At 36.9% G+C, this 24,201-nt stretch overlaps 1 protein-coding gene across 4 annotated transcripts in view; it reads left to right on the plus strand.

Annotated features, from left to right (window-relative positions):
- The window catches only part of INPP4B (inositol polyphosphate-4-phosphatase type II B), a 378,253-nt gene that overhangs the window by 254,943 nt on the left and 99,109 nt on the right, over positions 1-24,201 (plus strand). For all 4 annotated transcript variants that reach the window (XM_004588140.2, XM_058666822.1, XM_012927832.3 and 1 more), the window contains exons 14-15: positions 2,653-2,856; positions 15,692-15,851. In XM_004588140.2, the coding sequence (XP_004588197.2) occupies positions 2,653-2,856; positions 15,692-15,851 (364 nt within the window). The remainder of the gene's footprint in view (positions 1-2,652; positions 2,857-15,691; positions 15,852-24,201) is intronic.

Genomic DNA, 24,201 nt, shown 5'->3' on the forward strand with positions numbered 1-24,201 from the left:
CTCTGGCTCCCAGCTCCAGCTTTTGATTAATGCTGACCGTTGGAGGCAGCAGTGACCACTCAAAGTTCTCACCACCACTTGAGAGATCTGGTTTACGTTTTGTCTCTCTCTCTTTGTCTCTCCCTCTCCCCTGCCACTTCCCTTCCTCCCATAATTCCTCTCATAAATAGATATATTGAATACAAAGAAAGTTTGCACCTCATTTTTAGCTATCCGAAGAATTTTCTGGGTGATAATCTAATGCATTATCTTTCTTGCGTTTGGTGTTAAATCAATTCAGATGAGATTTAAATAACCAAAATGAAGCTTATGCTTGTGCCTGACATGAGAAGAAAATGATGGCTATTACAAGTACTTTAGAAGATTTCACTGGGTGTGAATAGATATTTAGCTACATAGTAATTATGTGAATATTGTGGGGACTGGTGCTGTAGTAGCAGAAATTCAAACACAAGCTGTTTTGTCTTGAAATAAATCAAAAAAATTATTGCAGTGTCAACAGAGAAATACGTTGGTTAATCTAACCAGGAGTAAATTCACATTTTTTGAAGATTTAAAATCACATTTGCGGCTACATCCATGCTACATTAAATTATGTAAACACCATGTTTCTCAGTTTTACTGTAACTGCATTGACAGAACCTTTTTGGATACTGTCTTTCCAATTTTTCTGTCTGTATTCTTTTATATCTTCTATTCTTGTATTAGCAATTCACTGGAAAAATTAATGAAGAGTTTTCTTTGGACGCTTTCCACCATAAAGTTTAATTTTGTTTGTCTAATGTATTCCAAAATATTTTATGCTCTTTTATTTTCATATTTTGTTTCCTGTATTTCTTGCTTTCTTACCTTCAAAATGGATTTTAAAAATTGAAGTGACATAATAGGACTAGTATGCTAACAGGATATTTGAAGCTTCTAATAAGACCTATGGCAGAGGTAGTTGCAGGGATAATTTTATCCAGACTTATCAATGAGAACTATTCATAGCAAGAAATCTTACACTTAACAAGAAGGGGAAAAAGAACAGGGCCTTTCAGGTTGATGGTGGATATTATCAGTGGGGAAATATCTAATGATTTTGTTGGAAAATGGACCTATCCCATCTGTACCTGCGAAAAAAGAACCCCCTGTAACATCTCAGTACAATTTTTTTTTGTTTCTAATTTGGTTAGCAAAAGTTTAACTTGAAGGTACTTCATAGCAATGGAATTTTCTAGTATTTCAACTAGCAACTATGCAGACTTACTAGAGACTTGTTTTGTACAAGTTCTAACCGATTTTTTTTTTCATTATTACTGACAGTCACAGCATGAAGACTTAAGGCATAATTTGTTAACCAGTTGTCAAATATGGCACTGATGACAGCACATTGAGAGTACACCAAGTTGCAGCTACATTGCGTTACAGCAAGAGTATCGTTAACCTTGCATTTGATAATGGTATCAATTATTATTCAGAATAACTGTCTTAAATGACCCATTCCTAGTAAATTATAGAGTATGTCTTTATAAACAAAGTAAGTCTGTACTTGACTTATTTCTCTATTTTGACTGCATTGTTTGGCCACACACATGTTAAATACACTACAGTACAGAAAATAAATCACCATAGTCTCCAGTCTGGAACAGAGTGAAGCTATTAAGTATTTCATCAGGAAATAACAAACTGCAGCTGTAATGTCCTTTCTAGTTGGGAATCCACCATTACTGCAGTCCTTACTAGGTATTTACCCCAAGCTTGTAATGTGCCATGTAGAGTTTCACAAGAACCTTGCTGTCACTGAACATGAATGAGGAGGAAACCACTTCAAGGGTGACAAGGAGTAGGAGCCAAGAGGTTTTCCGATGAGACTTCCTCTTTTCTTTATACTATTGAGATCTGCCCATCATGCAAAAAGAGTTGTCCCGACTATTGTTTGAAATCTTTATTTTTCTATAGTCTTCACCTTGTTTAAAATATAAAATATACTTAGACTGATCAAATTTTCTTTTAAAGTGTGTTTGGATTTACTTAAAAGGTGAAGGAGCTAGGTGTTGTTCACACGAACATCCCAAGGGAAATTCATCTCCAAAGACAGGATTTGGAATGAAAAGAGAGGAGATTGAGAAAGCAGATGGTATTTATACTGCCTTTATTATTTTTTAAATTTTCATTGCAAAGTCAGATACACAGAGAGGAAGAGTTTCTGTCTGATCATTCACTCCGCAAGTGGCTGCAACTGCCGGAGTTGTGCCCATCCAAAGCCGGGAACCAGGAGCTTCTTTCCTGGTCTCCCACGTGTTTGCAGGGTTCCAAGGCTGTGGGCCGTCTTTGACTGCATTCCTAGGCCACAAGCAGGGAGCTGGATGGGAACTGGTGTCCATATGGGATCCCAGCACATGCAAGTTGAGGGCTTTAGCTTCTAGGCTGCTGTGCCATGCCCTTATACTGCCTTTAAATCCTCAGCATTAACATGAAAACAGAAAATCTCAAGTCCTTGGCAGCAATCCAAAGCCAAACTATTTTCCATTGATTAGTATGAATCATTTTCTCTCTTTGGTGCCTGTACATTTTGTGCCTTAAGTAGCAACAAATCTGCAATCAACCTTTCGTTAGCACTTGACCGAGGTCCCTACCACGATGTTTCTTACGTTGTCCATTTCTTTCTAGACAGAGCTTTTTGTACATGCCTTCAAGGATCAACTGGTCAGAAGCGCTCTTCTAGCACTCTACACTGCAAGACCAGGGGGAATCCTGAAGAAGACACCCTCTCCTAAGGGAAGTAAAGAGGAGAGCGGCCCCCGAGAGCAGCCCCCACCACTGAAAAGGCAGGACTCCATACCACATCATTCAGACTACGATGAGGAAGAGTGGGTAAGTCTGTTGTGTATCTCTTGCCTCTCGATGGCTAACCCTTTCAAGAAACAGTGAAAGGAAATGGATACCTTTCTCAATCCCCGCACCCGCACCCATGCCTCCCCCCAAAAACTCATGTTAGAAACCAATCATAATGCAGTGCACATGAGAGGAAAATAGGTCCCACTTTTCTTTAGGGGAAATTTATGTTTGGAAGTTGTGTAAATGATCTTCCTTATTAGATACTAAAATATAGTTGCTATCCAATAAATCATGTATAATCAAGACTATATACTCAAAGCAAAGATGTTACAAGAATAGAATTCTATTTTCCCTTATTTATTTCCTTCTCTGTTGCCTGGTATATAAGATATTAACATTTTTTTTCTCTGGAAAAGCATCAAAATTCTCCATATAACCACAACTTGAATGCAGCTTGAATGAAGTATTTTTTTTTGTTGTTGTAATACAGCATATTAGCTCTGGTCATATTTTTTATGAAATATTCACTTTTAAATAACAGTTGACATGGACATTTCTTAAATCATTCCAGGTCACAATTAAACAGAAGATGTTGCTCTAAGATGAGTAAAATTGGCAAATCAATGAATGCATTTAAACATCTGAAAAGAGTAGCAAGGAAGGAAACATAAACAGACAAAAGAAGCAAAAGTGGATGGAGGAATCCTTGTGGTGCAGAATAGAATAGAAGAACATAAAGTTACAGTGGCCAGGGCAGTGTTATGATTACATCAGCACGTTTTATGCAAGAGCCTTCAGAAGATCTGCACCTGTGCCCAAGCGTGTGTACACACATATGCACACCCCCTTCTCTAGCATCTGTTTAATCAAACAAAATCAAATGAAGCAAAGCAGATGTCACTTGGTAGTGCTAGATTAAAAGGTTTTAGTTAACAATTCTCTTTCATGCCATCTTGGAATTTAAGAATGTTTGGGGAGTAAATGTCTTGAAGACCACTGTGCTCTAGGATACTGCCATTTGAGAGGCTGTAAGGTGATGCCTGTTCTTTCTTTGGGTAAAATTTTCATTACAGAAAAGACAGAGCAGGGCTCCGCGAGGTAAATGCTGAATAAGTGTTTGTTGTTGCTGATTAAGATTGTATTTTTCCCACTGAAGCATTTTCAAAAGCGCAATTTTAATATTTTCCCCTTTTACCTCACCTTCTTCTTCAATTTATTCACAACTCCAAGGCACATGTACCTCTTAACCTCTCTGAAGTTCATTTTTCTCAAATGTAAAATGAAAATAACAGCACCTGTTCAGCTTAACTCTTTGGTTAAAAGATAAATTATGTAACTATGTGAGGATATAACAAATGCATTCTGTTAGTGTTAAGTGTTATTTTTGTAGTTTTTCTTTTCTCTAAGGAATGTAAATTATATCTTTTTATTAAGAGAATCAGTACTACCTCTTTACATAAATGGAGAGAATTGATACAAAGTGAAAACTGTGGATTTCAATAATTTGGGTAGATACAGAAAAGTTAGGTTTCATTCATTAGTACTTGCTTATATTGTTTGAGAGTCTGTAAAATGTGAATATGTGAATATTCTACAGTGTTAATTTTTGACAGATAATGGCCATGTTTATACTAAATCAAGTGAGAATTTTAGACCAGTCTTTGCTTTCCCCCCATTTTTACTGTGTATTCAAAGACTTATCCAACTCCAGCCTCTTCATTTTGTTCAAAATTTCTTCCCTCTTTTCCTTCTGCTTTGTTTTATTTATAAAAACTTTTGAGATGGTCATTCTAATTAGGTGCCCCAAATGACATGGTGATTCATGACTTCTTAGAGCTCATAAGATAGAGGTAGATAAAAATGTGTGACAAACAATTACAAAGATGAGTAATTATAGTTGATGGAACTTCTGCTTGTCTGATCATGACTTAAATATTGAAATGTCTTATAGCTAAGGAAGCAGAAAGTGAGAAACATCATCAGCTGAGAAATTCTAAGGAAGACAGTTCACTTCAATGGGCATTACTGTGTACCTGTTCTGCATGATTCACTCTGTCACCAAGGGGACTTCACAGTATGCTCAGGGCTATAGAAAGACAACTTGCATACAAAATAAAAAAATATATAGGCAAAAGATGTGTACATATATTCTTATAGATGAACTGTGCAGTGGAGTCTTGCATACTGAAAAGTGAAGATACATTGCAGTCTGCATCTCCATTCCTTGATAAAAGGCAGACTCTGAATGAATCAGTTAAATATATCTTGACACTATCATGTTGAATCTTTTACCTTTGCTGGTACCTACAATGTCATGAAATACTTAAGTAGCAGAATGTTAAACTTGTAACTGCTTCTAAAGGGCTATATTACTGTGATAATATGGTAAAAATGGAAGAAGCAGGGAATGGGGAGGGAGGTGAAGGGGAGGCAGGAAGGAATCCCTATACCCACAAATTGGACCCTAAAAAATAATAACAGTAAAAGAAATACATGGGAATTGCAGTGGGGGCTTGGAGGCAAGGTGGGATTTCCAGAAGTAATTTGCAACTAAGCGAAAGTTAGCCATTCGTGAAAGAAGATGATGAGGCCTTGTAGAAAAGATATGGCGTCTGACATTCAGAAGGAAATAATTAGTGTGTGTTGAGATCATTTTTTGTTAAATCTGAGCATATTCATATCCCAAAGATCATTTGTGAGATACCAGTTATATCTGATAGAGCAAATTCCTTGTAGAAGAAGAAAGAACATTGATTCTAGTGCACAGGAGAAAAGATGAGTCTTAACCAGCAATGCTGTCTTCTTCAGAAACTGTATGGGCATTGTGAAGTTGCTTTTTACATTGGTGAGGTGTGTGGGGCTGAATGGCTGCTTCTATTTCCCCCACTAAAGTAGCATCATACTTGGAGAGAAGCGTGCACAGAAGATAGGTAGAGAATTGTGCAGGTTTCACATTGATGTCAAAACAGGAAGAATTAAGTTCCTTGGGAAGGGGCAGCAAGGAAGTACCAGTCAACATCATGCTCGCTCAGCTTGGATGATTTACTTGGAAATTCTGACACTAGTTGTGAAGACGTGACTTCTCAGATTGCTTTGGCTGCTTTCAATGGCAGAAAGGTCTACAGTTACTTTCGTATCTTTTCCTTTTTATTTCTTTTTTTAAAAAAGATTTATTTTTTTATTGGAAAGTCAGATATATAGATAGAAGGAGAGACAAAGAGGAATATTTTCCATCTGCTGATTCACTCCCCAAGTGGCTGCAATGGCCGAAATGAACAAATCTGAAGCCAGGAGCTCCCTTCCAGTCGCCCACGTGTGTGCAGGGTCTCAAAGCTTTGGACTGCCCTAGACTGCTTTCCCAGGCCACAAGCAGGAAGCTGCATGGGAAGCAGGGTTGCTGGGACATGAACAAGTGCTCATATGGGATCTCAGGGAGTTTATCTGCTCGGCTACCACACTGGGCCGCCATTCAGATCTTTTCATAAGATCAGAAACTCATTTTTTTCACCACGAAGTGTGTAAGTGCTTTGTCTAAATTTATCACAGTTGCAAAAAAAATCCCAATCAAAAAGGTCATTTATCCACTCCCCTAAGTTCGCTTTTTCTGAAAATATTAACCATTTGAATATTTTTACAGCATTTTGTTGATTTTTCTGTTTTCATTTCATTTTTAAGCTTTGTGTTAGAGAACGTATTTCATGTATTTCTTAGAAATGACACTAAGAAGGTAAACATATTTCACCCCTGCTCTTTTTCTCTCCCTATCTCTCCATTCAGTTATTTTTCCCAATTAACTTTTGCAAAACATAATTTTGACTCTCTATAATTCCAGGCTTTATGCACTTAGCAATGATATTTTGGTAAAATAATTCTTCATCAAGATAAAGAAATCTCTTATGAAAAAGATGGAAAATAATTTTACCAGTTTCCTATTTAATGTTATTTTCAAAGCTTTACCCAACTTTAGCAAATTGAGTAAATCTAAAGAAAATGTTGTTAATTGAAAATGCCTTTGGAAGCTGTGCTATTAAATGAATTGGAAACATATCTGTGTGCTCCTTAATTAGTTTTTCGAAAAATTTCAGTAGTCATCACAAATCTAGTCAACTTCTAGAAGTAATTCAATGCTTTAAAGTAATGGGGTTTCTGTGATACATGTTACTTAATTTGACTTAGATTTTCCTATTAGATTGCAGTGTCTCTATTTTTAAAAATATCTGTGTTACTTCTGTGTGAGACTGTAACAATTATCTAACTGCAACAATTGCATTGGACTTCTTGTGATGAATAGCAGCACATGAATACATGTTGTTAAATTATTCTTGAGTCCTATCCTGCTGAGATTTCTAACAACCTTTATTGTTCAGGAAAGAGAATTTCTCTGAAATCTAAGTCAGTTTGAGGCTGTTCTTTACCTTTTCAGCCTATTTTGTTGACAAAAATGGGTGGTTTATAATTTCATAAAAATTATATAGTCAATAAGTTAGGAGTTGGAAGTGAAATGAGTGCTTTCAAAAAATGTTATTTCTTTGAATTTTACTTAAATGACCAAATGATTTAGAAGTTTGTTTTCCTAAAAGTTAGGAAACAACTAAATCGCAAAGGAGTATTTGAGGTTTTATGACAATCTGTGCCATGAGATAGAAAACTATAGCTTTGTATTTCAGCTAGTAAAGATGGCATACTGCTTTTTTTTTTTTCCTCCTCACCACTGAAGCAGATGTTTCCAGCAGCTGGGGTTCCAAGATTAGTTTGCCTAAGATATGAAAGCATGTCATCTAACCAAACTATTAAGTTGACCCAGTTTTGTGGCTTTCAGTAATTATACTATTTCTCTACAACACTGGGATTTAATTTCAACATTATTACACTGTTGGGTTCATGGCTAAATCTGTCTATCCTTATTCAAATAAATTGTTCAAAAGCAAATTTAGACTCCTTTATATTCTCATCCATTCCAGCAAAGTATGGAATTAGAAAAACTATACCTGTTATTTAGTCTTAGTGAAAATCCATTTTATCTTAGCTGTATTTCTGTTTTATTTAAACTGTATTTCTACATAACACTATGTATTTCTACATGCAAAATTTCGTCATCCAACTTAATTATCTTCTTAGATGTAATATAAATTTTTTTCCATTTTTAAATTTTTTATAAATTACAGTTCCATAGGCTCTGAATGAATATAATTTTCATGTAAAGGAGCTGTGTAAGGAGACAGCATACCAAGAAGTGAAGCTAACTTACAGTATTCTTTTCTGTTTCTGAGTAAAAGATAAATTCCCAATGAAACTGTTAAATATATCTTGACAATTGAAGTAAACATACATTTTCTATTTAATCTTCTTTTTTTAAGGTTAGAAACTACCTGCTATTTCTTATCATGGTCAATATTTTTACGTCTCAGTAACACGATATATGGCATGCATTTTTTCCATTATATAAGCACTTATACCTTAGAAATAATGGCACAGATCACTAGCAATATTTACGTGTAATATCCTGTTTATGAAGTCATATAACCTAAAATTTTGGAGTTTTTAAAATATAACTCATTACTACCAGGGGTTGTCATTTGAAACAAGATTTACATAAACCACTTTATTGAGATGTTCCTTGCCAATTCTGTCATAATCCAGTTTGTGCTATGTTTTCCTTTCTTAATGCCCAGGGAAAATTGACCTAACAGGATCACTGATGGGGCTGTTTATATCATAGTCTTTCGAAGCAGTAAGCAGTGCTCTAGCAAACCACTGCTGACTTTTGAGGACAAGGCACATTAGGCAGGCATATCTCCACAGGTATTTTGTTGTGATTCATGTTTTCAACCTATACTACAGGCTGTTATGTCCATCCCAGAGATCACATTTAAAGGGAAAAAAAGAGGAAAAGAAAAGAAAAACTAGGTCATGCATACTGGACAGGTACTTATGCAAACCGATATTCCAAACAGATTTTGTTCAGTTCTCTGGCAGAACTCGCTTATGTGAAATATTGTCCTGATATTACTGAATAGGAAGCAAAGCATTCTGTTTATTTAGATGTAATTCTTTCAGATTGACTTATTACATGATTTCAAAGCAGTATCTTACTCAGTTATGTAATATTTGTTCTGAAGTATGGCCATTTATTTCCAAAATGTTTGATAACTGCAAAAGCAAAGTTATTGGAATGGGTGGGTTTTTTTTCCATGAACTTGTCAAAGAATTCGCATGTCATACGTTTTGTATGGTTAAGCATTGTCCCTGCATTCCAGGAGCATGAAATCTGTTGAATGCTGAATTTTAATCAATTGTAAATGTTTATTTCTTCCATGTATTTGTGAACTTTTTAAATCCCTTAAGGAAGAGTTAGTATCTTTCTTACTCATTGTTTCCTCCATACACACAAAAGGTATGCAGTATACATTTTCTAGAATAAATTAATGTATCGGAATTTGACCTCAAATAGCTAGTTTTGCAATGCAATTTTAAAATACATGGTATTTGAATTTTATATATTTCTGTTTATTATACTTTTTTCCAGTCTAGAATTCTCTTGTGGATTTTGTTTCTCCAAATGAAAAGTACCCAGTTCAATCCCTTTGTCCTTAATTCTTTTTTCTCAGGGCCTGAATCAAATTTTAGATGACTATTCTAGCCTTCTTCACAATATCTCCCTATATCCTGGAGTCATCCTCAGTTGTTAGGTGATTATGCAATAGTTTATCTTTAAAATATCTCCAAACATAGAACTAATAATATTCTGGATGGATTCAGAACATCAGAGATGACCATAGCTAAGCTCATCATCAGTTAAGGCCTCCTGAAACCCAGTGGCAATTTTAACTTGATTATTTCTTTGCCAACTAAAAAAGAACTAGTTATGTGGAAATCATTTCTATAAATGTTTCCCAGCTAATATAAATTAGGATCAACTGTTTTTCCCTACCCACATTTTTCTTTCTTTCATTCCTGAGACAAACATGGTAAGGTTGTTTGGTTTTGTTAATCTTTCAATGAGGAAGGCACCTTCATAGGATTCACTTTCCCCATCAGAAAGGATAGACAAAGATAGAATTATGCCAGCTGTTCCCATTGTGGCTGCTTAATGTGTGCTGTCATTTGTATTTTCAGTGGTTGGGAAACCTTGCTGAACTTCTCCAGCCATTTCACTCAATAGAAATGAGTTAATAGTGTAGTTCTGGACCTGATATTTCTTTCTTTTTTTTTCAAAGAATTATTTTTACTTTTATTGGAAAGTCAGATATACAGAGAGGAGGAGAGACAGAGAGGAAGATTTTCTGTCTGATGATTCACTCTCCAAGTGGCTGCAGCAGCCAGAGCTGGCTAATCCGAAGCGAGGAGCCCAGAACTTCTTCCTGGTCTCCCATGTGGGTGCAGGGTCCAGCCTCGACTGCTTTCCCAGGCCACAGGCAGGGAGCTGAATTGAAAATGGGGCTACCTGGACATGAATTGGCACTCATATGGGATTCTGGCATGTGCAAGGCAAGGACTTTAGCCACTAGGCTACCACCCTGTACCCCAGAACTGATCTTAAGAAGCAGAATGTGAAGAAGTCAGTACTAGAGAAACAGGGGCCAACTTCCTGAGTTCTTTTGTATGACAAAGGATTGAATTTCAGGATAGTACAAGCAGAGGATTTTGGGTGGAATGTGGTTGCTGGGAAGAGAAAATCAAGCATTTTTATGTAAGTAATGAAGTAAAGTTAAAATGAAGAATCCATTGGAAGCTAACGTTGTGTAATCTCATTTAATCCTGATGGATATTATAAATCTGGATTTATTTAGTAGACATATGTTTGTATATTTAGATGTGTTCAAGTCTTATATAGCTTGTGCCATACATGTGACAATTTGAATGTTAGAACATCTTCAGTTTGTTTTACCTAGCAGTCTGTGTAAAATGAGGATTTGAAAAGAAGTATCAACAATTTCTTTAGGAACCAAGTTTGCAGTGTTATAGAAAGTGGACAGCCTAGAGAAAAATGATGTGAGTAAATTAAAAAATGAACTCACGTTTGCTAGTAAAAATAGATTTGGTTTGGCTCATTCACCAACTCTTTCTAACCCAGGTCTTCAGGAAATGATCACAAGTAAAGTATAATTTATGGAACTCTTTTGGATCTCCTTTATCTACTCTGCTGTGATGTTGACTTTCTTACTGGTCAAAAATTGGCCTTACAAAAATTGATTGTTAAGCATTACTGCACATTTTTTATTAGTTAGCTGCTGATTCAGAGCAGTCAGAATTTCTCATGATGAGACCAAGTGCATAAATGTACAGCATGCTGAGTAAGCATTTGTGCCCTCTAGCCTCATGGCTTATTCTGCCAGCTATACTGTCTTCTCGGCTGCTCATTATTGTATCCATCGCATTTTTGCAACTGTGACACGAAGTTTGACCTATGTGTTATCCTAAGTCCCATCCAGAAATAAAGAAAAACCAACATCAGCATCCGGCTCAAAATGGAATATAATACTACTGCTAGTTCCCTATGGACTTTGTGATCTCATTGACCAGAAAGTGTATAGCTACTTCTCCTCCAAGAAATGAGGTTGTTACAAGGGCTTCAATAATATTAAGGACACCAGTTAGGCCTCATTCACTAAGGGCTAGGTTTTAACTCATCAATTTTATATCACATCATTTATATGGAGGATATCTTGTAAGACAATGATTGCTAGGTTTAAAGATAAGGCTTTTCTGTGTGCTTTTCTGATAGTTAGTAAATTGTGTTAACCCTCCGATGTGACAGGGACACTAAATATGATCTGAAATGTGGTCTAGAGGAAGGGTGAGGAAGGGCTGGAATTTTGTGTGCTGCAGCCACAGCTTCATGCTTTAGTTGTCTTCTCGCTAACTAGACTTCCACTTTCCTTGAAGCAGCTGGAAGCCAATTATGTGATTGTTTTTTTCTTAAGATTTATTTATTTATTTTTATTGGAAAGACAATTTACAGAGAGAAGGAGTGACAGAAAGATCTTCCATCCATTCCATCACTCCCCAAGAGGACACAATGCCTGGGGCTGAGTTAATTTGAAGCCAGGAGCTCCTTGTGGGTCTCCCTTGCATGTACAGGATCCCAACACATTAGGCCATACTCTGCTGTTTTCCATGGCCACAAGCAGTGGAGCAGCTGGGATAAGAACTGGTACCCATGTGGGTTGCCAGCACTTCCAGGTAGAGGATTAGCCAGTTGAAACAATGTGCCAGTGGCCCCAATCCTGTGGTTCTAGTAAAGAAGATAGAGAAGTAGGTCTGACATGAGCAATCTAAGCAAAAAAGAATTTCGCCTATGACTGTCAAAGTTAGTAAAGATCATCAGAATGACAATTGCTGTTTTATGTGCACGTTTTCAGAGATAATAATAGGAAGTTTCTCATTTAGGTGTGAACTCCAATATTGAGCATTCCTCCTCAAAATCTGGACTACTTGCTTTTAACATCTTAGTTGCAAAATAATTTAGTAATTTGTAACAGTCCCTTAGTAATTGAATTGTCTATCATCTTTTCTGGAAGTCCACATTTTGCCTTATATTCTAGTTATATGGATGAATCCTTAATCCTGTCTCTACTAAAGTAGGTCTCTTACGCCTTCAAACCCATCCTGTTTGACAGTTAACCAATTGACTGCTCTTTCCCTCAAATGTAACATTCCCAATCACAGAAGTCTCTAGTAGAATGTTTAGTGTTTATGTAGACTCCTTCTACATTCCCAATTTCCCTACCCCCACTGATTTCCCTGTGTTTATTACAAGGGAATAGTCCTTCAACAACTGTAAGAAGTCCAATTCTATTCTACAGGTATATCCTGAAATTGTAAGTATAGACAATGACAGAAAGTCCAGCATGCTAATATCAAGATATATTTAATAGTTTCATTGGAACTGTGATTTTTTTTTTACATGCTGTTATTTAATTTCTTAGCCAAGGACATGTTAAGGCTCTGATTGTGAAATGACCTGATTGTATGGTTTGTGTTGGACAATGGCAGGAGAGTGGGTGGTGGGAAATATATATATGCTCCTAAATCTGTATTGTGAAATGCATGAAATTTGTTCATCCCATAGAAATACAATAATTCCTAAAAATATTTTTCCATCAGCAGAATCCAATAACAATAGGTATCCATAAAGGAAGAGCAGCATATTTGTGTGAATATGAGCTTGTCTCTAAAATAGCTTCTTATTCAGGATTTTAAGAACTGTTTCTATGAAGAATTGAGCTTTTCCTTTACTATTTTCTTTAAGAAAGGCAACCATGATACTACTAGATCTGTCATATGATTGTTAAGTTCCTTTCCGTTTGAGCAAAAGGAAAAGAGTTGAAAGCTTATTTCTAAGCAAAGGTAATGTGGGAAATTCAGAGGATTCTGCACACACTTTCAACCTTAATAGCAAAATATATTCTGAATATCAGCTAGATGGTTGCCTCCTGCTTCAATTTAGTTACCTAATGATGCAATTGGTAGTTGTAGATAAATATGTTCGGAACCAAGGACCAATTTTTTGTTGTTGTTCTGGTTGGAAATGCAAACTGCTCACCACATCCCAATGTTAGTGATGTAAAGACCTCAGGGTTACTTTTTCTTTCCCCTGGAATAGGTGTTCCTCGTTAGAACTCATGGTTTCATGGTTCATGGCTTCAGTCTGTCTCTACCTCATCCCCCACCCCAAGATAGCAGGAACAGGATAATTAATCTATATGTGATTCATGTCTTATCTAATAAAGGGAAGTGCTCCCAGTTCTTTAGGGAATAAATTACTACCAGTAGGACAAAGATTATTATGATTATTTGTGATTAATAGTAGCATTCACACACACAATTATGGGGGAAAGGAAAACAAGCTTGATTCATTCATGCAGCCAGTATGGATTGGATATGATTTTGCCCACGTGTACTAATTTCCCCAAGTACTTTCATAGAAATCAGGATATTTGGCTCCCATGGCAGTGTGTGATGGGTAGATAAGGCAAGAATTTTCATCTAAAATAGTAGATGAAAATGTGGTGTTCCCCAAACATGAGGTGATTTTCATAGTTTCATAGATAACATCGCATAAGTGCCTTGCAAGTTGCCTTTTCTAACTTTGAATGGGGTCTACGAAACGTTGTTACACTCTCTTCTAAACTATGTATGTCCATGGTCCAAACATTTTTGCTATGGTTATATTACTCAACTAACAATCTTTTAAAACTACCATGAAATAATTTAAACTATGGTTTCATCTTTATAGATTTATTCTTTGTAAAGCTAGTCTATATATGTATAAAGTAACAGAATCAATTTAGGCAATTTTTTTTAAATGTGTGGAAAATATGCCCACCAGCATGGAAGTAATTTAGCTGAACATTATGTTTGCACTAAATGCTATGCCAGTTACCTGAAATAGCTCCATTACCGGATAAATAACTACTGAATGATAGCTTTATGGGATTGCACGGGGAAAGCACCTGAATATATTTATTCCTTGCGCTCACACAGAGTGGGATTGGAGGGGGATCCTTGTCTTCATGTAGTTGATGTGGGAAGCAGAGCGTGAAGGCGACCCAAGGATGGCGGGCTTCTGTATTAAAACTGTAGCATTTATACCCAAAATATTAATAGAATGAATCAAAGAATTTGGTTTTATGTAATGTCTTAAACAACACTCGGCCCTAATCAGACTGAGAGTGTCAATGACAAAGAAGCACCATAGTGGTATGTTCTTCCTCCTAGGAAATGTATCATTCAGAGTGATTTATCATGTAGCAGTACCATATCATTCTAAATAGAGGTTTGAAGACTTACTGTGTTCAGAGGCTCCAGAGTAATTTATCAAGCTTTAAACTTGATCCCCTCCTCTATGGTGTTTCTGATTAAGTTGGTAGAATTCAGCAATCTGCATTTTTATTCTCTAGGCTATTTTGTTACAGGTGGTCCAAGTTTCAGCACTTCAGTATTTCTGGAAAGTATAGTAATCAAATATAGTATGGAAAGCAGAATTATGATTTCTAGGAACTGGGAATAGAACCTAGATATAATATGTGTGGAGTTTCATTAGGAAGAACTAAAGGTCCTGAAGTAGTGTGACAGCAATAGCTGAATGGACTTAAGCTACTGCAGTATAAAATTAAAAAATGCTATGATACAGCCCAGTGCACTGGCCTAGTGGCTAAAGTCCTTGCCTTGTATGTGCCAGGATTCCATGTAAGTGCCAGTTCCAATCCTGGCAGCTCCACTTCCCATCCAGCTCCCCGCTTATGGCCTGGGAAAGCAGTGGAGGATGGCCCAAGGCTTGGGACCCTGCACCCATGTGGGAGACCCAGAAGAGGCTTCTGGCTAGTGGCTTCAGATCAGTGCAGCTCCGGCCATTGAGGCCACTATGGGAATGAATCATCAGACAGAAGGTCTTCCTCTGTGTCTCCCCTCCTCTCAGTATATCTGACTTTCCAATAAAATAAATAAATCTTTAAAAAACTGCTGTGATTGCTCATGTGTATGTCATCATGATTTCAAAAATTAGAATCTATATATAATCATAGCTGTTGTTTAAAAAGCTTGGTGTGGCATTCCATTCTTACTAAATGCTGTTAAAGAAATAAGATCTCCAATTTAAAAACGTAATTGTGGGCTGTAATAATACTTCATGATTTATGTATAACAGAACTAAAACATTAGACTAAGTTTAAAAATCTGTAAGATTTTGAATTCGCTTTGCTAAGGAGAAAGCAGTTATCTTGTATCTGTGAGTTGATGAAATTCATGGTAGTGTTCTAACCGCCTAATTTTCATTCTGATGATTGTTCCTCCAGAACAGATTTGTGTGATTTTGTCTTTCCTACTTTTGCAGTGGAAAACTGTGTAGTGATACTCATGCTCTTTTCAGGACAGGGTGTGGGCCAGTGTGGGGAAGAGCCTGAACTGCGTAATAGCGATGGTGGATCAATTGATTGAAAGAGACGGTGGTGGTGAAGGCACTGCTGACAGCAGCGAAGATGGAGAAAAGGACCCTTCACTAGTGGATTCCATCATGCCTCAGCCAACGGGTAAGAAATCATTTTTCCCAATCACTGACTGAGTAAATAAAATGAGAAAGTCATGATAAAATGAGATAGAAGGAGAGAGTCAATAGTGCCTTTGATGGGAGCGCTGATAGCATGCTTTTCCACTGCCCTGGCTTAGGTGATGGATGGCTGTTTGTCAGATTGCAGCTCAGTTGTGTTTCAGAGCCACTTGTAAGGCTCATCATTTTTTTTCCTTACATAAAAATCTTAGGGTAAAAAACAGAATATTCTTCTAAAGGTTGTGACATGGCTTAATCTACTTTCACACATTCTTCCAAAATTTTATTAGGAAGACAAAGAAACATCTGATCTGTTAACTCTGAGAAACTTAGAAAGATATCAGAACACAGTCTTACATAATTACTAAATGAAATGCAATATGGTAGAATGTTTCCTGCCTGATTCTGGAGAATATTTTTGTGAATTATTCCAAAAGCATTTAAGCATCTTGAATTCTGAAAAGTGTGTTTTCTGAAAATATAGATAAGATTGTATTTTGTGAAATAATGTACAGAAAGATATACATGTATACGTGTGTGTCTATAGGTAAAGATTGACAAATGAAAGAGGTAATTTTAAATGTATGTCCAAACTGCTTCTTGGAAAATATGATGCCATTTTAACTACAGTTATTTTTATGAGTTTGATTATTGATCCCCCTATATAAGCACATTTTAGCGGATTATATTGAGACACTTAAAAACAGCCATCTACATTTCTTCATAATTGCAGAAACTTGAGACTTGCCTAGACCTCTTTTTCCTTGCTAAGAATTTAAAAATGTTCAGAAAGAATAAAAGGTATTTCACTATATTCTTTTTCTGAAATAGTATTTTTATGAAATTGGTTTAATGTTTTCCAATTTGCCTGATTTTTCATCACTCATATTTACATCAGTTTAATCATGTAAAATACCAATCTTTCTTCTCTTGATTTTTAGTAGAGTCCTTTAGAAGTCGTATTTGTGAAATATGACTTTAAACATTTTCTTTTTTATTGCATTTCATTTTATAACCTCATTTCATAGGCTCTGATGTTCCCCCATCCCCTCCCGGTACCCTCCCCCCATGGTGGATTGCTCCACCTTATTGCAGTATTACAGTTCAAATCCAGTCTTTTTTCCTTAAGTGCAAGCATGTGCCATGCATAGAGTCTACCATCTTATTGTCCAGCTGAGTTCAACAGTTTCTTGGGGAGACAAACTGTGTTCTAAAGACATAGCTGGCAGAATATCGTTCCGACCAATTAAAAGCCATAACATAACATCAACAACAGTTTCCAATATTATGTGGTTAATTGACATTGTATTGAGTGACTGATATGTTAGAAAAATGCAGGTTCTTAACCACATCCTGTGACTATTTCATTAACATTTCAATTTTAGTTTGTATACAACTGGCTTCTATCTATATTCAAACGGCTACAGGATACTATTCAGCTGTCTCGTGTCTATTTTCATTTTGGTATTTAGCAGTTTATTGTGTTGAAGCATAATTATTACTGAACTTGGCAGATTTTAGGATAGTCTGAACTGGCTTATAGCTTTAACAAGGCATATGACACCGGTTGAGGCACAAAACACTGTTGGAAGGGGTGTGCAGAGAAATCCTCCATACCCTAGTTCGGAGTAATTTGTTTTCGTTTCCTACCTAGTAAGGTATGTGTGAGTCCCCACTGATCGTTTCCTGTCTAGTTCTAAGCTTTCCTTGTTGTTCTCTGTCTATTCTAATTTTTTTCTGATGTTTGTTTGTTTTGTTTTGTTTTGGGGGGAGGCTCCAGGGCGACCTTGATGATCATTGCAAGAGAGGGTGGGGATCCAGTACTGGAACTAAGTAAGGAACAGAGAAAGCTCCTCTTCTGAGTCCTGAAGGGAGTTTATTGTGCTTCTTTTTCTGTAGACTGCTCAGGGCTGCTGGCTGTTGTTCCAGTGACATTGGGCCTTGTGAGGAGGGGTTTGAACATTTTCTATCCCTTGTGGGGGATTCAAATGGGAGTGGATGACCTCAGAGTACTCGGCCTCCAAAGGCACTCCAATTCCCCGTGGTCTCTTTGTCAGTTGGGATATAGTCCTTGGTGCCCATACTGATAGTCCTTGGTGAGGATCCGGGAGTCTCCAGGGTTGGGATACAAGCCTCCTATTGTCCACCAACTCCACTCTGGGATTCCCTCTGCTCTGTGCATATGACCTCCTGTTAAGGGGTTGTCAGGATCGCTCTTGATACCCCCTATGTCTTTGTGGTTTTACTATTGTCTAATGCTGATTCGAGTCTGTTGTCTCTGTTGTTCCCTGTTATGTTCTTGGTAGGTTATGCTTTACGTCTGCCTCACACATTCTAGGGAGATGGAAGATTTCTCTGCTCTCCCGCCCCATTACCGAGAAGCATAGGGTCTTAAAAGTGCATTAGGTTTTTTTTTTTTTTTTTTTTTTTTTTTTTTTTTTTTTTTTTTTTTTTGGATTTTAGAGGCTATTTGATTTCTTTTTTTTTTTTTTTTTTTTTTTTTATTGTTAATTATTTTGCATTATGTGACAGTTTCATAGGCTCTGGGAATCCCCCCCTCCCTCCCCCTCCCCTCCCCCCGGTGGATTCCTCCACCTTGATGCAGTATTACAGTTCAAATTCAATCAAGATTCTTTCATTGCAAACATATACCAAGCATAGAGGCCAGCTACTTATTGTCCAGATTGGTTGAACAGTTTCTTGGGGAGACCTTTTCTGGTCTGAAGTTTGAGCTGGCAGAATATCATCACAGTCAATTAAGAGTCCCAATATAACATCAACAGCAATTTGCAATGTTATGGAATTGACATGGTTTTGAGTAACCAGTGTATTAAAAAGAAAAAAAAAGAAATAAGGAAAACAAGTCCTAGCCACAACCTATGATTAGCTCATTGACATTTCAATTTAGTTCATATACAGGACCGGCTGCTCTATACCTTAAAATGGCCATAAGGCACCATTCAGCTGTTTCGTGTCCATTTCATCCTAGTATTTAGCCAGTTGTTGTGTTGAAGTAAAATTTTGCTGATCTTGGCAGATTTTAGGATAATCCAGACTGGCTTGTAACTCTAACAAGATATATGTCAACATTTTAGGTGCAGAACATTTTTTTTTTTTTTTTGGGGGGGGGGGAGTGTGCAGGAAAATCCTCAGCACCATGGTGAGGAGTAAAACTAATCTTTGTGACCCACCCAGCGAGGCATGAGCCAATCCATGCCAGCTCTTTCCTGTCAGATTTCAAGTTCTACTTTCTGTTGTTTATTTATTTTAGTTTTTTTTTTTTTTTTTTTTTTTTTTTTTTTTTTTTAGTTTGTATGATTGTTTGTTTGCTGTGAGGGGTTTTCGAAGCGATCCCGATGGTCATTGCGAGGGAGGGGGGGTCCAGAGGTGGAGCCAGTCTCGGACCAGAGAAAGCTCTCCTCCCTGGTCCGGAAGGACGTTTATTGTTCTTCTGTTTCTGCAGACCACTCAGGGCTTCTGGTTGTCTTTCCGATGACGTTGGTTTCTGCACTGTAGTGTTTGGACTTCTTCCATCCCCTGTGGAAGCTCCGGTTGGGGGTGGGTGACCTCAGAGTACTCGGCCTCCGAGGGCATCCAATTCCCTGTGGCCTCCTTGGCAGTTGGGATATAGTCCTTGTTGCTCGTATTAATAGTTTGTGGTGAAGGTCTGGGAGTCTTCATGGTTGGGATCCAGGCTTTCTCCTTACCACCTGCTCCACCCTGGAGTGCTCCCCTGCTCCACGCACATGACCTCCTGTTAAGAGGTTGTCAGGATCGCACCCGATTCCCCCCTCAGGTTTTACACTTCTTTGATGTAGATCATAAGCAGTCTGACTCACACTGATTGTTGGTTCATTGGTTACATCATAATATGTTGTTGCATGAGATACAGGTTGTTAGAGGTTGAAATAATATTACATTTTACAGGTACCATTTTTCAGATTGACAGTATTTCAACTTAAATGAAGGCAAATGTGGTATCTAACCTTTTGGGATTGACTCATTTCCCTTAGCATAATGGTCTCCAGTTGGGCCCATTTGGCCACAAAGAACTGCATTTGGGTTTTTTTGTTTGGTTGGTTTTTTTTTTTGTTTTTTAGTCTCTGAGTAGTGTTCTGTGCAGTAAATAAGCCATAGCTTTCTTCTCCAGTCTTCTGTTGCTGGGCATTTCGGTTGCTTCCAAGTTTTTGCAATTATTGATTGTGCTTCTATTAACATGGGGGTGCATGTTGGTTTTTCGTGTAACAGGTGTTTTGGATATATGCCTAGGAGTGCTATTGCTGGATCGTATGGTATGGGAAACAATCAACAAAGTAAAAAAGCAACCCACAGAATGGGAGAAGATCTTTGCACACTACATAGGTGATAGGGGGCTAATCTCCAGAATATACAAAGATCTCCAGAACAACCAAAACACCAAAACAAACCAACCACTCAAGAAATGGGCATGGGAAATGGGCAGACATTTCACAAAGGAAACCCAAATGACAAACAAACATGAAAAACTGCTCAAGTTCCCTGGCAATAAGGGAAATCTAAAGTAAGACATCAATGAGGTACGACCTAACGCCAGTAAGAATGGCTCATATACAAAAAACCACCAAAAACACTTGCTGGCGAGGATGTGGGGAAAAGGGAACCCTTCTCCACTGCTGGTGGAAATGCAGGTTGGTATAGCCTCTATGGCAATCAGTATGGAGAACACTCAAACAACTAAATATTTTTCTTAATAGACAATCCCTCTTCCATTGTGCATTCACATAGGAGAAAAGTTTAGATATATTTTTATGATAACAAGTGGATCTATGAAGATTTTCTTTCTAGTAATATTAGTTACATTAGTTAATTATGGTATAGGTCCATATATCTACATACATCAAAAGGAAAGCCTGTCATAGCTGTGTTATGAAGAAATAATATGCTTCAGTTGTCCTTTATTGAGAAATTATTGACATCAGCTGTGAGGGAGATATTAATCTGCTGTAGATTATCTATTGATGGATCCGGACATATTATTTGGATTATGGCTACTCAATTTTTGCTACATTTTTTAAATTAAAAGATATGTTTACTTTGGTATCAAAAGTTGAAATGTATTCATAGTCAAATCTCAGTATTGACAATGTTATGCTCTCAAAATTGAATTCCAGCTAAATGGTTACATATTTTTTTTAAATCAAGGGAGTTCTGAGTCAGAATATTGTCTTTCTCCAACTTTAAAATCATTTATAAGGTTGCAGTAAATCCCTTAAGTAAATAAAATTTTATTCATACCCATGGTATAACCTAAAGAGCAAATCTTTTGGCATTCAAATATTCCTTCTTACTGTTCTAACTCAGGAAAATGTAATATTAAAAGTAGGCCACTATCATTACGTATTCTTTTTTTTTAATTATTTATTATTTAACTTCAGTAATTACATTGTATTATGTGACACAGTTACATAGATACTTGGGTTCTCCCCACCCCTCCCCAAACCCTCCCACCATGGTGGATTCCTCCACCTTGTTGCATAACCACAGCTCAAGTTCAGTTGAGATTTCCCCATTGCAAGCATATACCAAACATAGAGTCCAGCATCTTATTGTCCAGTCAAGTTCAACGGCTTCTTAGGTATACCCTCTCTGGTCTGATGACAGAGCCAGCAGAGTATCATCCCAGTCAATTGAAAGCTCCAACATACCATCAGCAAAAATTTACATCATTATGGAATTAATTGACATAGTAATGAGTAACCAATATGTTAAAAGTAAATGCGGGTTCCCAGCCACCTTCTGTGACCACCTCACCTATACTTCAATTTTAGTTTATACACAACGTATGAAAAATTTTTAAAATTTTTTGTGATACAGTTCCATAGGCTCTGAGATTTCCTTGGATTTCTCCTATACCCTTACAATAGTATGGTCCTTCATAATCAGTCAAAAGTTCATCATTCAGCTATTTAAGTGTATCCTAACATTGTAGGTAGGGAAAACGGCAGAGTATAGCATCTTAGTGTCAGGATATATTTAACAGTTTCATTGGGAATCCATCTTTGATTTGGAAGTAAAGATGCTTGCTGCATTGCGTCTTCACATCTGGTTGTGGTAGTTTCTATTACACAGTTTCTATACATCCTGTTAAATGAATATCCATAAAACAAAGTCAAAAACAGAAGGAAAAATAGAAAATTAATAAAACGTGAAGTTAAGTAACATGCTTCTGAATGATCAATGTGTCACCGAAGAAATAAAAATGAAAATCAAAGAATATCTTGGCTACTGTGTAACCTATAAGTCAGTGAGGAAATTAATAAGATAAAGAATGTTTTGAATGAATGAAAATAAAACAAAAACGATTGTATGTTCTAATGTACGCTGGGCTGAAATATGAACCTGAAATTAAAGCATGTCTTTATTTATGTCAAGATCTTGGGAAATTTTTTTCTGTGACAAAATTGTGCAACAATATACATAGGATTTTGAAATTTCTGGCTAAAAGTATACTTTTTCAAAAATAATGTGAGCATTTATGGAAAGCTATTAAACATGAAATTCAGCAGAAAACTAAGCATCCAGAGAACACATATCTCACCTGGCAACATCCTGTATGGGTAAGGCAATAGAACTTGGACTTTTCGTTTCTCAGGCTGGAGATCGCTGTGGATGAAGTTCATGGCTCTGGAAGTCAGAAGTTCATTTTATCCATGACTTGCTGACTGAAGGACTACAGCTCATTGCTTAGCATTCCTTGACCTCAGCTCCTTACTTGTAAGATGTAAATAATAACATACTCTGTCTCATGAGACAGTAGTGAGAGTTTAGTGTAAGGTCTGCCAGCTCTGCTTTCAGACCAGGGATGGTTTCCCAATGAAACTGTTGAATCTATTTGGACAATAAGATGCTGGACTCTCTGCATGGTCAATGCCCGCAATGAAGGAATCATGACTGGATATGAACTATACCACTGTAACATTATAAAGGAATTCAATATGAGGGGAGGGCTTTTGGGAGGGGCTGGGGGTATCCCAGAGCCTATTAAACTGTGTCATAAAACAATATGTATATTGTTTATATATATAACAATATGTATATTATATATATATACATACATATATATATATATATATATAGAGAGAGAGAGAGAGAGAGAGAGAGAGAGAGAAAGAGAAAGAGAGAGAGAGAGAGTAAGTACAGGTTCTCTACTTGGTCACATATTTGAATCTCTTGGGAATCTGCCATAAAGTGGCCCCAATAGAGTAGTATTTGCTCTTCAGTAAGGGTATGAGTCATGCTGGCAGTTATTCTTGTTGCATATAAGGTATTATGCAGCAAAGCTGTTTCCATTTGACTGCATTTTAAATTCCTTGGGTAACATTGATGCACCAAGTCCTATTTGAGGCACCATAAAGTGTTTGATATGCCCTGGGAACCTTAGAGTTTTTCTGCATCCTTAGATGACTGTGATATGGAGCCAAGGTAAAGAATGGAATTGCTGTGCTGTTTGCTGAGTAAGGAATAGAATACATGTCTTTTCTTTAATGTACCCAGGATCAAACAGAACGTACCTACAGATGATCCACACACTAAAACTTGAATGGATAGCCATGTACAGGGTCAGTGTTTCTCATGTTAGGGATGCAGATCACATCTCTTAATAGCACCACATGATTGCCATTGAAACAGATAAATCAGTTAATATCATCCCTGCATTCTTTTGTTTGCTTCACTCTTTTCTTTTTTGCTTGAATTCTACCAGCTCTCATTATACTGTTTTTATATTATATAATACATAATTTTGAATCAAAGCAGTTGCACTGTGTTCTGGAACAATAGGACTTAATTCTTCTTTAATGTTTTGGTCTTGTTACCTCATCATCTCTATCCCTCCTTATCCCTGGTAACCACCATTTTAAGTTCATATCTACTACCTAAATATGAGGGATAATGTATGACATTTATTTTTCTGTGTCTGACTAATGTCAGTTAACAGAGCAACCCCAGTCCTATCCACTTGATTGTAAATGTCAAGATTTCATTTTGTGTTATGACTAAGACTCCATTATACATAATATAAAATATTTTCCTTAACCATTTATCCAGCATCAGTTTGTATTGGCTATTATGAATAATGCTGCAATGAACACAGAAGGGCAGATAGCCATACAATTCTCCATAATGATTGTCCTAATTAGCATCCCCACCAACATGCCAGAAGGTTTCTTTGTCTTTGCATTTTTATCAGCAATGTTATTTTGTCTTCTGGTGATGGCCATTCTAAGTGAAGTGTGATTATACTTCATGGTGACTTTAATCTGCACTCCCTGATGACTAGTGATGCTGAACACTTA

This window comes from Ochotona princeps, chromosome 7, assembly GCF_030435755.1.
Source record: "Ochotona princeps isolate mOchPri1 chromosome 7, mOchPri1.hap1, whole genome shotgun sequence".
In the NCBI taxonomy this organism is placed as follows: Eukaryota; Metazoa; Chordata; class Mammalia; order Lagomorpha; family Ochotonidae; genus Ochotona; species Ochotona princeps.